The 17357-nt window shown below is 46.1% G+C and overlaps 1 protein-coding gene across 1 annotated transcript in view; it reads right to left on the minus strand.

Moving 5' to 3' along the window:
• Nucleotides 1–17357, minus strand: part of LOC306913597 (diacylglycerol kinase delta) — a 112684-nt gene that overhangs the window by 18248 nt on the left and 77079 nt on the right. Inside the window, exons 8-22 of the mRNA XM_079490358.1 lie at nt 15133–15265; nt 14680–14786; nt 14231–14356; nt 11532–11634; nt 10733–10892; nt 10214–10322; nt 8822–8961; nt 7732–7813; nt 6412–6503; nt 4232–4331; nt 3955–4020; nt 3330–3501; nt 2359–2454; nt 1946–2030; nt 913–1020 (exon numbers count right to left, since the gene is read on the minus strand). Coding sequence (XP_079346484.1) covers nt 913–1020; nt 1946–2030; nt 2359–2454; nt 3330–3501; nt 3955–4020; nt 4232–4331; nt 6412–6503; nt 7732–7813; nt 8822–8961; nt 10214–10322; nt 10733–10892; nt 11532–11634; nt 14231–14356; nt 14680–14786; nt 15133–15265 — 1679 coding nt within the window. The remainder of the gene's footprint in view (nt 1–912; nt 1021–1945; nt 2031–2358; nt 2455–3329; nt 3502–3954; nt 4021–4231; nt 4332–6411; nt 6504–7731; nt 7814–8821; nt 8962–10213; nt 10323–10732; nt 10893–11531; nt 11635–14230; nt 14357–14679; nt 14787–15132; nt 15266–17357) is intronic.

Here is a 17357-nt window from a genome sequence, read left to right on the forward strand (position 1 = left end):
TATCAGCACTGCAGGCAGGCTGCTGCTGGCTGTCTCCAGCACAAGGCTTAAATATGTAGGGGGGGGGGGGTCAAGCCTTTTCTGTTGTTGCCCCCTTACTCGTAGTAAAACCCTTAATTAATTACTTACAGACTGACGTCTATATAGTATGTATGTATTTTTGTTTTTTCATATGACATGAAAAAACAAAAATTCAAAAAAATCCAATGGCAGTCCCTCAGTCAAATGTAGTCACAAATGGTTTCTGCCTGACAGCGATTATATATTTTATAGCACATTGCATAAGCCGTTTATACCTGTAATAGTGCGTTAAAAAAGAGGACAAAGAGGTGAAAAATAATAGAAAAGATCATATTTATGTGGAACGGTTTCCTCTCAGGTTTTGAAACTGTTTAAGAGTTGAGAGTCTTGAATTGGAGAATACAGATAAGAAAAAAGATTTTACTATGAAGTTGCTATGTTTGAGCCTCTGATAAAAAGTCAAAGTCAAAGTTGTACGATTTGTCATTGTCACACACGTTACCGCAATGACATTTGTTCTCTGCATTTGACCCGAGCGGTGAGCCGCAGCCAAGGAGCGGTGAGCTGCAGCCGTGCCGCGCTCGGGAATCATTTTGATTTGTTGATTTGAGAAGAGAAGATAATTAAACCTTCTACTGCATCTCTATATTTCAACTTTTTTTGTTTTGTTGTAAATTAATGCCCTACATCATCATACATGAGCGCAATACAATAGCAGTGAAAATAGCTGATCCACAAGCTCACAGTGAGCTTGTAATCAGCTATATTCACTACTTTTGAAATGTTTTTAGTACAGTACAGTACAGTACAGTACAGTACAGTACAGTACAGTACAGTACAGTACAGTACAGTACAGTACAGTACAGTACAATAATGCCCCTCGCTCTGTACCTGCATTTCTTTGGGTGCTCATCTCTCTTATTGTTGAACTCCAATGAGATCTTGGCATCCAGGCCGATGCCAAAGTAGTTGTTCATCACACACTTCTCTGCACAGTGTCTAGAAAGAGAAGAACAAACACTCCACAGGTTAATGTTGGAATGTTAGAAGATACTAGTAATTTTCCTAGTTAACACAAGGACAAACTTGACAGATTCTGTGCACTGTGCTGATGCCATAAATCCATTACAATCTAGGCATTTAGCAGACGCTCTAAATCCAGGGCGATTTACAGTAAGCCAGGTAACCACGAGGTAATACATCAAATGCATAGAAATAGTCATCTAGGACCATACTGTAGGTAAACCAATAACCTATCATTAGTCTAACCAGTATAGTATACAAAAATAAATAATGCACATTGAAACTATACACACTATAGAGCGTCGCAGTCCCGCCTCCTACCCGGGACCAGGAAATGAAATCCAATGCATTATTCTCATAGACATTTCGTAAAGTATTTATTTAAAGACGGTTACGCCGCGGACAAAGCCAACTCGAGTCGTGACAACTCATGACAACACAAACAATATTTTGGACCAAACAAATAATTAGAAAGAAGAAAAACAACAAAAAAAGTGTTGTAACCTGCCGTTTTTTTCTTCTTTCTAATTATTTGTTTGGTCCAAAATATTGTTTGTGTTGTCATGAGTTGTCACGACTCGAGTTGGCTTTGTCCGCGGCGTAACCGTCTTTAAATAAATACTTTACGAAATGTCTATGAGAATAATGCATTGGATTTCATTTCCTGGTCCCGGGTAGGAGGCGGGACTGCGACGCTCTATAGGAGGCCAGGTCAACAAATTAACTGGCATCCGTCTACTCTACTGTGCATAACATGCCATCTAAATGTAATTTTAACCTTTAGCTCGTCAAAGCTAGGGCAAGTGCTATGGCGAGAATCTGCTAGTGCGCACGCACACACGCACCCACGCACCCACACACACCCACACACACACACACACACACACACACACACACTTACACAGCGTCCTCGTCGTAGATGACAGGGCTGATGTTCTCCGGTTTCTCCAGGACAATGGTGGAGGCGGGGCTTAAGTTCCCTGAACCTGGGGATCGGCATTGTAGGTAAATGGGGCAGAATAGACATGTCAGGAAGGATAGGGGAAGGTAACAGATACCACTTCAAAAACAACAGCTCTTTGTTTCTTTTGTTGTTGTCACGGTAGCAGAATGTAAAACCCAAATACAGAGTCACAAGTTTCACAACCAGCAGAACAGTGTTCAAATCACTTATTTATTAAATAATGCAGAACAAAGGCAAGCTTACAACTGCTGAAGACAGGCAGAGGATCAGCAATCCAAATATGTGTGTGTGTGTGTGTGTGCGTGCGTGCGTGCGTGCGTGCGTGTGTGTGTGGGGTAAGGAGAACTGACGTGGTTCGGAGTCTCTCTCGTCGCTGTTCTCTCTCTTCATGGAGGAGCAGGAAGACATCCTCTGGACCTGAGAGTGACGGTTCTGTTCATCCACCACTGAGAGAGAGAGAGACAGAGACAGAGACAGAGAGAGCAGGGATGAAGAGAAAATGTTAGGAGACAGGGGATGAAATTCCCTAAAACCTCTTGAAAATAGCAACTGTTTTTAGCGCGATCAAGGATTAGGGTTTCATAAGGTCCCAAAGATCGCAGTTTGTCTCATTTTGAGGAGAAAAGGACAATTAAGCGTGATCGGGATGTAGGCATGTTTAATGCTGGATTAATGCTTATTAATCAAATCTCGTGAATGGCACAGTTGGATACAATAGCTATTCACAAGATTATCTCGTTCTGGCACAGATTCGGTTAAGAAAAAGGTGGAGACATACTAGCGCTGCAGGCACAGAGGAGAGTAGAGAAAAGCTATAGCAAACATCCCGATTACAGAGAGAATCACATCCCCGGTACGGTAAGTACCAGACAGCTTTTCCAAAATCCCTTGAGTGCACAAACTGTCTTGAGACACACAAAGAGATGTCAAGTCTAGTGGCTGTGAGCTGTGGCACCTCAGCGGATAGATACAGGAAGCTGTTTGAACGGGAGGAAACATTTGGAAAATGTTGCCGGTTATCTAGGATAAACCAGCTCAGAGGCATTGTGGTTAAGAGTGTCTGCTCAGGGTTCAAGCCCAGGCCGAGTCATACAAAAAGAATATAAAAATGCCACGGAATGCCTCCGTGCTTCTTAAGGCTTGGATTGTGTGCACTGGAGTGTGCATCACCCAGCCCCCCACCTTCGTCTGATTTGTGTCTGTGTGGGTGGGTTTATCTGCCCTTCTCAGCTTTCCCTGTGATCTCTGCGTGCGTGTGTGTGCGTGTGTGCGTGCGTGCGTGCGTGCGTGCGTGCGTGCGTGCGTGCGTGCGTGCGTGTACCTTTCTCAGCCTGCTCTATGATCTGCCTCAGAGCTTTCTTCAGACTGTTGGCTCGGAGCATCAGCTGCTCCTTGGAGCGGTAGGTCTTCACGGCGGTGCCCGCCTCGCCGCCCTCCTCGGTCGGACCCGACTCACCTCCCTCCTGGCCGGGCTGCGTGCCCGCTGGCACCACCTGGTCAACGGTATACTGTCAGCACTGTCCGTGACCACCATATCTTACACTGTAGTAGAAGCTAAAGAGCTAACTTCAAAGGTGCACGGTAGCCAGCAGCACTCCGGCGTTTCTTCCGGTATTATCTATCCATAAATGCATATCCATCCATATTAATTTATTTCAACCGCTTAGGCCCTCTATACTTCTATACTTAGTAAAACGGACCAGAGTCGGCACTGTACTTGCTGTGCTTTTTTTTAAAAACATGATGTGGTAACAACATCGACTTGTTGCTAGCTTAAATAACCTTTATTATGATGGTGCACATTCATTTAGATGAGCCAGCTATATCAATGCTGTCTGACGATACATTCAGTCATTGTGATTCAATGACATGAACATGACTCACACGCTGAGTCATGCTGTGTGTTTATACTATAACCAACGCAGGTTGTTATCAGTGTTAATTACCTGTGCCTCCGCTTCCTCGCTTAGAGCCTTGACCAGGGAATCTAACTTCTCATTCAGCAACGCACACTGAGAGAGAGAGAGAGAGAGAGAGAGAGAGAGAGAGAGAGAGACAGAGAGATTCTGAACTTTAAAATCGTTTTTAAATATCGCCATATTTGAGTCAATACATTTTTTTCCCCCAACCCAAACACAAGTATTCCCATTAGGACACACACACGTACACGCATGCACACAGTCGCGCGCACGCATGTGCGCACGCACACACACACACACCTACCTTTTTAGCCATAGCGTCCGCCTCTTCTTTGTTTTCCGTGGCCTTCTCATATGCCTTCCCGACCTCAGTCACAAAATCATTGACCGTCCCACACAGAAACCTGTGAGGAGAGACAGTCAGAAACATTACATTATGTCAGTGCGTGGTTTTCAACCCTTTTCATTTTAAGGCCTCATTTTGTCCACAATTCCATGTTGATGTTAGTACCATTAGGAGAGGTCCATTTGGTTTCATTTTACGCTCTAAGGGTCCATTTGGTTTCATTTTACGCTCTAAGGGTCCATTTGGTTTCATTTTACACTCTGAAGAGGTAAAGATCTATAAGGGTCCATTTGGTTACCAACTCTCCATCACTTATCTGGGGACCACCTGGAACGTCGCCAAGGACCACTGGTGGTCCCCGGACCACTGGTGGTCCCCGGACCACATGGTGGTCCCCGGACCACTGGTGGTCCCCGGACCACATGGTGCTCTCCGGACCACATGGTTGAAAACCACTGTAATGTATGTATGTAATGTAAACGTAACACCCTTCCGTGTGGAGGGTAAACAAAGCAACACATGAATTTGATTGGCTATCGTCGGACAATGTTGTCCAAAAGCCAAAATATTTTCATGTTTTTGAACGACGCTCCTCCTCCGCCCACTTCTCAACTAACGCATCTTCGCCTGCTATCGTCAGTATAGTATGTAGCCCGCTGTTAAAATACGCCAGGCTGCATGTCGCCCGCTGTTAAAATACGCCAGGCTGCATGTCGCCCACTGTTAAAATACCCCAGGCTGCATGTCGCCCGCTGTTAAAATACCCCAGGCTGCATGTCGCCCGCTGTTAAAATACCCCAGGCTGCATGTCGCCCGCTGTTAAAATACGCCAGGCTGCATGTCGCCTGCTGTTAAAATACGCCAGGCTGCATGTCGCCTGCTGTTAAAATACCCCAGGCTGCATGTCGCCCGCTGTTAAAATACGCCAGGCTGCATGTCGCCCGCTGTTAAAATACCCCAGGCTGCATGTCGCCCGCTGTTAAAATACGCCAGGCTGCATGTCGCCCGCTGTTAAAATACGCCAGGCTGCATGTCGCCTGCTGTTAAAATACGCCAGGCTGCATGTCGCCCGCTGTTAAAATACTCCAGGCTGCATGTCGCCTGCTGTTAAAATACACCAGGCTGCATGTCGCCTGCTGTTAAAATACTCCAGGCTGCATGTCGCCTGCTGTTAAAATACGCCAGGCTGCATGTCGCCCGCTGTTAAAATACACCAGGCTGCATGTCGCCCGCTGTTAAAATACGCCAGGCTGCATGTCGCCCGCTGTTAAAATACGCCAGGCTGCATGTCGCCTGCTGTTAAAATACCCCAGGCTGCATGTCGCCCGCTGTTAAAATACGCCAGGCTGCATGTCGCCTGCTGTTAAAATACGCCAGGCTGCATGTCGCCCGCTGTTAAAATACGCCAGGCTGCATGTCGCCCGCTGTTAAAATACGCCAGGCTGCATGTCGCCTGCTGTTAAAATACACCAGGCTGCATGTCGCCCGCTGTTAAAATACGCCAGGCTGCATGTCGCCCGCTGTTAAAATACGCCAGGCTGCATGTCGCCTGCTGTTAAAATACCCCAGGCTGCATGTCGCCCGCTGTTAAAATACGCCAGGCTGCATGTCGCCCGCTGTTAAAATACGCCAGGCTGTTAAACCAACCGCTGTTAAAACGTAGAGTCAGTGGTGAGGAAACGTCTGCTGCAATGTCCCACAAACGTGTCATCTACTAAATGCACCGAGGGGACTTCCTAAATAGGCCTTTAATATGTCACTGTCACTTACTGAACTCACTGCCCCCTGTGTGTGTGTGTGTGTGTGTGTGTGTGTGTGTGTGTGTGTGTGTGTGTGTGTGTGTGCAATTACCTATTGTACATTGTCCAGACACTCACCTTCCCCGCCACCCCCCCCCCCCCCTCTCTCTCTCTCTCTCTAGATGGTCTCTCTTCGCTCTCATCACCCTTTTTCTACAAGCATCATCTCCCTTTACTTCTCTCCAAATTGCTCTTCCCCTTTCATTTCCCTTCAGCCTCTCCTCTCCTCTCCTCTCCTCTCCTCTCCTCTCCTCTCCTCTCCTCTCCTCTCCTCTCCTCTCCCCTCCCCCAGAGAGCTACAGTAATTTCAGTCACATCATGTATATGTATGACACTTACTTGGCAGAGGAAATTACATCGCTGTGTTGGTCCGAGTCCAGGATCTTGGTGAGGTGAGACGCAACCGAGTCTGCATACTGAGTGATGTGGACCTGAAGACGGACAGAGAGACAGACAGTCTGCATACTGAGTGATGTGGACCTAAGTACGGACAGAGGGACAGACAGTCGTCATACTGTGGACCTGAAGAAGGACAGAGAGACAGACAGTCTGCACTGAGTGATGTGAACCTGAGGACAGACAGAGAGACAGACAGTCTGCATACTGAGTGATGTGAACCTGAGGACAGACAGAGAGACAGACAGTCTGCATACTGAGTGATGTGGACCTGAGGACAGACAGAGAGACAGACAGTCTGCATACTGAGTGATGTGAACCTGAGGACGGACAGAGAGACAGACAGTCTGCATACTGAGTGATGTGGACCTGAGGACGGACAGAGAGACAGACAGTCTGCATACTGTGGACCTGAAGAAGGACAGAGAGACAGACAGTCTGCATACTGTGGACCTGAAGAAGGACAGACAGTCTGCATACTGAGTGATGTGGACCTGAAGAAGGACAGAGAGACAGACAGTCTGCATACTGAGTGATGTGGACCTGAGGACGGACAGAGGGACAGACAGTCTGCACTGAGTGATGTGGACCTGAGGACGGACAGAGGGACAGACAGTCTGCATACTGAGTGATGTGGACCTGAAGAAGGACAGAGAGACAGACAGTCTGCATACTGAGTGATGTGGACCTGAGGACGGACAGAGGGACAGACAGTCTGCATACTGTGGACCTGAGGACGGACAGAGAGACAGACAGTCTGCATACTGAGTGATGTGGACCTGAGGACGGACAGAGAGACAGACAGTCTGCATACCGAGTGACGTCAATACACGTCCTCCACTGTCGAGTACATTTTCATATTGCATAAGGCCGAGGTTCCCAAAGTGGGGTCCAGGGACCCCCATATGCATGTCAAACTGGGTGTCCAAATTTAACGGGTTTAGAATCACTAAAAATCTTCTCTTATTGGGGTCTTTTCAAATGGGGGCCAAGCAGGCTAATTGGTGTCAATTTGGGGGTCCTTGACATGAAAAAGTTTGGGAACCACTGGCATAAGTGGTGGAAACAATAGCAGCACCCTGACTCTGTTTGATCAGAATGGAACAGAGTCTTCATTAATATTATCGGTCCCTACTTCCCAAGGAAGCAGGGAAGGGGGCCCAAGTTCTTTCCAAACTGGCATGTGTGCAGAGAGCCCATTGTTGTGGCTCTATAGAGTCTATGGTACGTTTGAGGGTAATCCATACTCTGTCTACACAGTACCTGGAGAGGGAAATCAATACTGTCTTCCTCCTTGGCATTGGGTGTGTGTTTGGTTGGCACCTCATACATCATCACACTCCACCTGAAAACGTGTGCGACACACACACACACACACACACACACACACACACACACACACACACACACACACACACACACACACACACACACACACACACACACACACACACACACACACACACACACACACACACACACACACACACACACACACACACACACACACACACACACACACACACACACACTCTTATCTATGGGATCAAGGCAGGGGCCACCGCTACAGCCAATCCGATCAGACAACCTTGCGTGTCCTTTTCCTTATCACAGGTTGTACCAGGAGACAAACACGCTGAAAACCACATCCTATAGTATAGCTTATCGTTTTAAAGTCAGGACATTAAACAAGCAACGTAACAACTGTTCAAATGTTTACTCTTTATTTCCGTTTTATCCTGAAAATACCTGAAATTGTTATACATCTGAAAGGTTGTGAAAGTCTGAGGCACCGTTTCTCAGCGCCGGGTCAGGGGCCCACCAGGGGGTCAAAATGGACGCTTAAGGGTCAGTAACTCTGAGAGAGTACGAATGGAACCAAACGGACCTGCATGTTCCATTTATACACTAACACAGATAGTTTTACACTGTAGATACTGTAGGTGTTCACACTACAACTATAAAGTATATAAAAAGAGGGGAGGGGGCTTCATTTGAACACAGACCTGTTAAAGGTCCATTTGGACCCTGGTGGGCCCTGGGACAGACAGTGAGCAACAAACAGTTTGTGCCCATATGCTTTGTAAGGATAGTTTTATTACCACTTTTAACAGCCTGCTCATGGACTACATGAAAATTTGCTTCTGGCTAATTCTGGCTCATTTACATGGATTTGAAAGATGACTTGTTGATTAATGTGCAATATTGAATTAAATTAAATGAATGAGAGAGAGCGAGACGACAGACAGACAGACAGACAGACAGACAGACAGACTGCAAGGAATGCAATGGAAAGCCAGCAGTTTGAATAAGACTGGTAAGATAGGTTAGTGAGTGGCGGGGGGTTACCTACCTGTCCAGCATTTTAGTGGTGGCTCTCTCCAGTTTCTCCAGGATCTGAAGGAGTTGAGCATCGTCGTCACACAGCCCGCCCCAGCCCAGCACCCGCGCCAGATCATTACCCGTGCCCAGAGGAAGAACGCCCAGCTGACACTGGCGAGAGAGAGAGATGGGGAAAGGAGGGGGGGGGGGGGGGGGGGGGGGGGGGGTTAGGTGAGAGACCAAAAGAGTAAAGACCTTCGAAAGCTATCAGTCGGTTAAGACTGATATGAGGTTAGGGGACTTATGTGGCCAGTTAAGACTGATATGAGGTTAGGGGACTTATGTGGTCGGTTAAGACTGATATGAGGTTAGGGGACTTACAGTACGTGGCCGGTTAAGACCGATATGAGGTTAGGGGACTTACGTGGCCGGTTAAGACTGATATGACTGAGGTTACGGGACTTACAGTACGTGGTCGGTTAAGACTGAGGTTAGGGTCAGGGTTAGGGTTAGGGTTAGATTTAATCTTAGGGTCAGTAGTAGTCAGACAACACACCTCGTCGCTATCAAAACAGTAGCCTTGATCAACGCACAGAATGCAGCCTACTGAGATCTGGTATGTCAGTAGACGGCTACTGAGACCATTCAATGGTCTGATTTTGTCCTTTTCAGTGCAACTGCATTGATAGCATTCGACCCGGGTGGAGAAGCGAGACAAAAAGGAAGAGAGATAGAAAGGGATATGTGTCAAATTAGCAAAACTCCTTTAGCAAAAATCTCCTAGCAATACACATACCTGTAGTTGAAAACCAACCCCTCAACAACAGAACAGAGAGGCTCATTGAAGCACCATTCAAAATGGCATCAACATCCTTGATGAGAGAATAAAACCCGGAATCGGATTCTTGCTTTAACCAATGCTTTTACCCTGAAACATTTTCCAAAATATTTGGACATTTTATAAATGTCCAGTTTGGCCACTGTTACAAAGCTCATAATTACTCTCACTCCTTACCGATATGACCCGATATGACAAATAAGGGCCGATACCGATACTTTTCTGATACCGATACAGTATCGGGACATCTCAATTGAGAACCACTGCTCTATGCTTCCTCCCTCCTCGTCTCGCCTGTCCTCACGACCTCAGCTGTTTATGGCAAGCCCCCAGAAAGGCTGGCCAACGTTGAAGCCGCGAGACGTAGTGGTCAGAGTTGGAACCACAGGCATTTAGCACGAGGAAACCCCATTGAGCGCTCGTTTGCACTTCCGCATTTGCCAACCAAATGTTGGTGGTCAAATGTGGAAGTAGAGCGTTCTTCTGGGTGCTTCAAAACGCCACTGAGCAACTGAAATGAATAGCAGGGGCGGTCCATAAACTCTACGGGTTTATGGAGGTTGAGTTTGTCTCGCCCGTCCTCACCTGTTTATGGAGGTTGAGCTTGTCGAGCTCAGAGAGCACCCAGCCCACGCTGCCGTCTCCCCCGCACACCAAGATACGAAACGTCACAAACTTCTGGAACAGGCGCAGCCTGGGGGAGTAGGGAGGGAGACATTTTAGCCATATTTACACAGTGAGAGACACTGAAGTACATACTGTCAGGTACAGTATCTAACAAAGTGTTTCACAAACATAGATTTTGGATTTCTTTTCCTATACATTTTTTTTAATAAATCTTATCGTATCGTATTATCTAAAGATTTTCATAAATGTTCAAAAACAATTCTAATTGATTAAAATATATATATTATTGAAATAGGGCTTAAGGGTGCGGTCACACCGAATGTTAATTCTACATATTTATTTATTTTTGTTACCGGGGAAGACACAAAAAGTTGTTCTCTGTCAAATATGTTTTAAATGGACCAAGAAATGGTGACTCATAGATGCTGAGTCATAGACGAGTCATACAGGAAAAGAAGACAGAAAGAGACACTGTACCCCAGCTGTGGTCCTCCGTTCATCAGGTCAAACACCTGGGCAGGGTTGAGGAGCTGCTTGAACTTTCGAAGGAACTTCACCCCCTGGTTGTCTCCGCTCTTAGAGTTGACCAGGACCAGCAGTGGGCTGGAGCACGACGCAGAGGTGGCCTTCCAGAAGCCTGCACGCAAATAGAACAATAACTGTTTTGACCCTGAAAAATGCCATCTAAATCCTGACCTAAAGGTGTGTTCAAACCTGAAGATATACATTAGTTTCCAGCCGCTTTAATTGCTTCACTTTGGTCACACAGGTCAGCGTTGGTAAAAAAAAAAAAAAGGCCCTTCGCTTGCATCGTGCGCCGATTGGATGAATAAAATCAAACAGCCAAAACATTTCTGGGGGTCCGGACAACATCAACGCTGATTGGCTGTCAAGCATAGATGCTTTCCTGGTTTTAATGGGTTCAAAATAAATCTAGATTTGGCACTGGCATTCTGCCTTTTCTCTCCCGCCATATTTTGACCAGCTGGGTTACTAAGTTGAAACAAACTGACCCGAATCCCGACACAAACTCACGGCAGACAAAACATCATCGCCTCTGTCAGGTGAAAAGGTCACATGTCCAAAACCGGGATTTAAATTCAAAAACAGCAAAATTAGCAGATGTTGCGGATGTACTACTTTTGATGCCTTTTTGTGTCGCTATATGATGACGAAAAAACACAAAAAGTTAAAATATGGAGATAAGAGGTTTCTGCCTGACAACAACGATATGCAACGGTGTGCACGTATGCGTGTGCGTGTGTGTGTGTCTCACCATCTGAGTCGATAATGTTGAGTGCGGTCGGAGGAATGATTGACACTTGGCACTGGCCCAATGGACACACCTTCCCCATCTTCTCTTTACAGCTGTTATGGACCTGCGCGCACACACACGCACACGCACACGCACACACACACACACACACACACACACACACACAGTCACACACAGTCAGAGGTCTCCGTAGTATTGCTGCATTTCTCTGGAGGCAGAAAGGTCAGTTAATCCCCCTGAATATCACTTCGATAACCTTTACAAATACCACTCGCATCCATGGTGTGTGTGTGTGAGTGCGTGTGTGAGTGCGTGCGTGCGTGCGTGCGTGCGTGCGTGGGTGCGTGCGTGCCTGAGAGAGAGGGCTAGCCTTTGTAGCATGGATATGTGTCTGTTACCATTCCAATCCAAACCACATCATTTATAGAGCTCACATTTAAAACAACAGTGTTGAACCAAAGTGCTGTACACACAATTATATAGTACTTAACACTCCCATCGCCCAGGACGAAGTTCTTTGTCCTTTCTATTAGTAACGCCCGACGCTCAGGACGAAGTATTGTCCTAAAGACGAAGTTTATTGAAACGGATCGCCTGGCTGTATAGCCCAGGCACGCCTGCTGGGCTCTCCTCGGTGACGCGCAAGAGTGAGACGTCATCAAAAAACTCCCTCCTCTGTTTAGCTGATGAAAACGAAAATCTTAAAACGTTCATAAATCGCGATCTAAATCATCCCGTCTTTTTCTGAAAAAAGATCCTGTGTTAGACGGCGCTCCGCGGTCCAGTCGCTAGTCTCGATAGATTTATTCTTGTCTCCCGTTGTTGTCGATCGACTCTAAAGTGCTGTGGCTATTGTTAGCTGCTACACAACATCATGAACTTCCGGCCGGTCCGTCCGGAAAAGGCGTCCGTGTTTATAAATCGACTGGGCGCATGAATGTAATGGATTAAATAGTTCCGGGCAATTAAAGTGTTAACACAAAGTCCGCCATTGCCATTAATCTACGTCAATTAAAGGCAATTAATCAATGTTACGCTTAAAGCCATTGCCGCTACGGCAATTGGGCTTTTATAGTGCTTTTGATTGATCACGTTAGCGTCGGGTTGCTAGCTGGTGCTGTCAATAACACAGGATCGCGCCATAATGATCATCGTGCCCATAAACACCCATTCTATCTGTTTCTTTTAATCGCCTGTATTTCCTATTCCTTGTCCCAGATGCCATTTTTGGTCAAAACAAGGTTTATTCCACGGCCCAGAGCAGACTCTGTGATGCCTTCCATTAGACTCACTTAGAAAGGACGGTAAACAAGGAAGAGAACTTGCATCGTCACACACCCTATCATAAGTTCATCACTTCCGGTCTGGAAATTTGGCTCTTCAAAATAAAAGCTGAAAATGCTGGCGTGAAATATATCACAATTTATCAATAAATACTGGCGGATTAAGAGTTAAGGTTAGCACCTCAAATTATTGTTTTATTAAGCTCTCAACATCGTACTTTATCCCATTCTGAGTACTAGTAAAGCCATTAATGACCGCGTGCGTGCGCGCATGCACCGAGGATTGGGATTTAGGCTATATGGGGGCTATATGGCTAGGACAGATCCATTGGTATTTATATATGAGGCTATACAGGGACAGCATCCTACCAACTTACATAAGCACATTACTCATTCAGCACTGTGGGTACTGCAGTCTGACATCGCACAATTATACCTCAGATCATGTTACCCCTGTGAGCACTAAATATGGGATGCATGCTTTCAGTAATTCTCCCTCTTTCTCAGAAAGATATGAAGTTCCCTGGAACTGACAGAAACAGACGGACGGACGGACGGATGGACGGACGGACGGACGGACGTGCGTGCGTGAGTGCGTGTGTGTGTGCCCGTCCATGTGTGCGTCGGTCCGTCCGTGTAGGGGATAGGGTATTTGCATGAGGTAGATGTTCACATTTTTACCTATAACTGCACTGATCTGCGTGAAACGTTGCATGCACACTCCCTAGAGGCCAAGGAAAAACCTTTGACCTGCATTTTTCACATCTGCCTTTTATAGCGCCACCAGGAGGCCAACTTTTTTATTTTTTATCTTTTGGTTGGTAGATCTTGGCATAGACATATATAAAGGCTAGATGGCTCAAGGCGGAGTCTCTGACGTAGTTCACCCGGCGGCCATCTTGCTTCGGGACTACAGTACAGTATGTTCAATGGCAGCTCAAACAAAAACAGTCATAACTCGCTCAAATCTTGACAGATTTACAAACGAGCTGGTTTATTACAAACGATGTCAACGTGGCTATGATTCAGGACGCTTATCTGCTTAATTTCGTTTTTTATATGAACGTCGTATAAAAGCATATAAGTATGCGGACGTCTCTGACGTTTATAACAAACCAAACCGTTTGAAACAATGTTATGCTGCCCCGAGGTAAGATGGCCGCCACGCAGCAACGTCGCTCTCCAATGGCCAGAGCGCGGGTGAGCCATCTAGCTTTCTTATATATATATATCTATGGATCTTGGTGTGACAGCGAGATCGTGGACATCTGCATGTGACATGCCTCCGACAGCCCGTCTGCGTCTCAGACATGCGCGACATGCAGAGGCGACATGTCGCCAGCATGTCGGCATGTCTCATGGCACCCTATGATCTGGCACCTCCCTGACACACTGCATGGAGGGAGCGTGACTTACGATGTCCTTGCACCAGAGACAACGCCAGTCCTGCAGCCGGCGCACGCTGCCACAGTTCTTGTCACACACCACACACTTGGCGTTGACCGGCAGGTTGCCCTCCAGCCACTGGTGAGGCATGGTCACCTAGGAGGAGCACGCATGCACACAGTCAAATCAATGCAAATGTCAAACAAAACAGGTAATTTTTTTTTTTTAAGGAAATGGAAAAACAAATGTGTATATACACACACACACACACACACACACACACTTTATTCTCCAGGTAATGAAAAAAAGGGAAAACATAGCAATACTGCCTCATCAAAGTTTGTATTGTGAGTTATATATTGTAAGACGTAAAGGGTGTTCAATAGCACTGATTTATGAAAACAAAACAAAAACCTGAACGGTTTCTGCCGGTCAGCGGCGATATATTATTGTATACAACAATGTATGTGTACACTCACCCCTTCTTTGTCCTCCATGATGTCATTTCCTATGGAGGCCAGCGTGGTCCATTTGCAGCTGTTGGTGGAGCGCACCGCACATCGCTTATGGGCCTTGAACTTACACACTAAACAGAAGGTCAGACGTCAATGCATCAATGCATTTTAAAACTGTTTTTTTTTATATTTAATATCATGTTGTATAATTATGTCCCTCAAGTGTATTTCTAATGGTTTGAGCTTAAATCACCACTCATACATATAACCAGTCCATGTAATTTATGTCTGGCTTCTAAAGCAGTATTAGCTACAGTACCACAATGATCTGATGTGGTGGGTGGGGGCGCTGTGTATGCAAATAGGCCCTCACCAACAGATGGCTAAATTAAAATATGACATTTAGAGCATATGGGTTAGTTTAGACTCAACATAGTCATGAATAAATGTGTGTGTGCGTGCGTCGAGGGGCTCTACCTTCACAGGACAGTCCGTGTGAGGTGACCCCCGGCAGGGCCTCTCTGCAGACATTACAGAAGGTGGGTCTGGCGTGGGAGCAGGCGTACCAGTTGTGCATCCCCGAGAAGTGCTCCATGTTGAACAGACTGGCCTGGGAGGGGACACCAACACACAAAGACAGGTCAGTGACATCACCGACTGGCCTATGAGAAGACACGAACACAGGACAGGTCAGTGACATCACCGACTGGCCTATGAGAAGACACGAACACAGAGGACAGGGCAGTGACATCACTGATTCATATAAAACTAGAAAAAGTGCCCTTCTGGTCACAGGTCTCCACCAGGAGGATAGGAGTGTGTGTGATGTTTGGCAAAATGTTTAGGAGCAATGTGTGTGTGTGTGTGTGTGTGTGTGTGTGTGTGTGTGTGTGTGTGTGTGTGTGTGTGTGTGTGTGTGTGTGTGTGTGTGTGTGTGTGTGTGTGTGTGTGACACGGCTTGGCCTGTTGTAGCGCCACCATGAGGCTGATTTGAAAACTGTCAAGTGGCATTTCTTCCAAAGCCTAGTGGGAATATGCATGCACAGTTTCACCACAATCGGACGCTGCGTTGAGTAGTTGTGGCGATTTGTACAAAACGGGTACAAAGTGGGCTACTCCTGAAAAGTTTAGAAGCCAATCGTAGCCAATGAGGGTGGATTATGAGAAATCAAACAAACCCGTCTTGATCACATGACTATGGAGAGCATGTGTACCGATTTGCCTTCGGCCTGGTGGAGACAACCAGGTGTCAAGCATTCACGCTTGAAAATGAAGCCAATACAGAAGTCATTAATGGCCTAGCAGGTGTCATTGATTCCTCTGATGATTCCTCTACTTTACAGTATATTCCACTGGAGTCAATGATGACTTGGCGCAACTTTGCATTTGGTTTCATTGCTTAGTAAACCTTTTCATAAATATTTGTATGTTTTCAATCGCTAGTTTCAAGTCTTCTTCCCACAGCAAGTGTATTTTTGAGGGGCGCTAGCAACTCCTATGTCCAGCTTTGAGTAAAGTTATTTATTAAAGAAAACCATACACAAATCACAATCACCTCTCTCACCCTGGCTCTGCTCTGGAACCTAAAAGAGTTAAGAATGCTACATGTCTGATCATCCCTGTCTGGGTTTATTTCTAAATAATAACCTGCTCCCCATTGATTATCCCTTGCTTAACCACTTATGCCCTTTTCCCCAAAAAAATGAAATATAGCCTTTACTCTTATCAAGACATAATCCCTAAGATGAGAGGATTTCCCCGTTCAGACTGATTACACACAATATGGGGTTCTACTACGGAGGACTGAGTCAGCAGACGTGAATCAAAATCTTAAGGGCTCAATAATGTGACAAAAAATGAGATTAAGATGCTGGAGATACAAGGAGCAGTTAAGCTTGGCCACAAGTAGCGGCTTACAATTGCCATGTGCCTTTTATCAAAATAGGGGTGTCTGATGTTATGAGCAGCATTAATCTGCCAAAGAATGAAGAGAACAGGAGACGGGAGGGAGAGTGAGAGGGAGAAGAGAGTGAGAGGGAGAAGGAGAGGGAGAGTGAGCGAATGAGGACATAATAGTGTAAGGGAGGAAGGGTGGAAGAATAATGCCTTGTGAAAATATATGAACTGTGACAAAGAACAAAGTTCGATTGTTAAAAGGGAATGGAAGGAGGAGGTAATGAGGTTTCATCAAAGGTAAAGATAAAGACAGATACCTGCAGAGACACAAGGACCTTCAAACAAGCGTAAAATAAATAGAATGATCAATGAAGACTCTCTCTCTTTCCGTTTTGAATGGGGTTTTTTTACCCCCTTTTCTCCTTTGCCAATTAATTCCTTCTGTTATGTGTATCCACTTACATGAACAGCATAATACTCAACAGACGATAGAAAGTTTATCCATTTATTGTTAACTGTCTTCAGCACACTTCCTACGTCCACGGTCCACGTGTGATGACGTAACCACCTGTCTTAAAGGGACAATAAACTGCCAAGATAACGGTATAGAGCCTTGAGAGTCTTGACCTAAGCACATAACACCTCCCCACACACATTTTATGTGTGTTGTCACTGCTGTTGTATCCTATACTGTCTCACCTGCCAGTGAGGAGCCCCCACCGGGAGGATGTACTGCTGTATCCTACTGGCTCACCTGCCAGTGAGGAGCCCCCACCGGGAGGATGTACTGTTGTACCCTACTGGCT

The sequence above is a fragment of the Electrona antarctica genome (assembly GCF_951216825.1).
Source record: "Electrona antarctica genome assembly, chromosome: 21".
Lineage (NCBI taxonomy): Eukaryota > Metazoa > Chordata > Actinopteri > Myctophiformes > Myctophidae > Electrona > Electrona antarctica.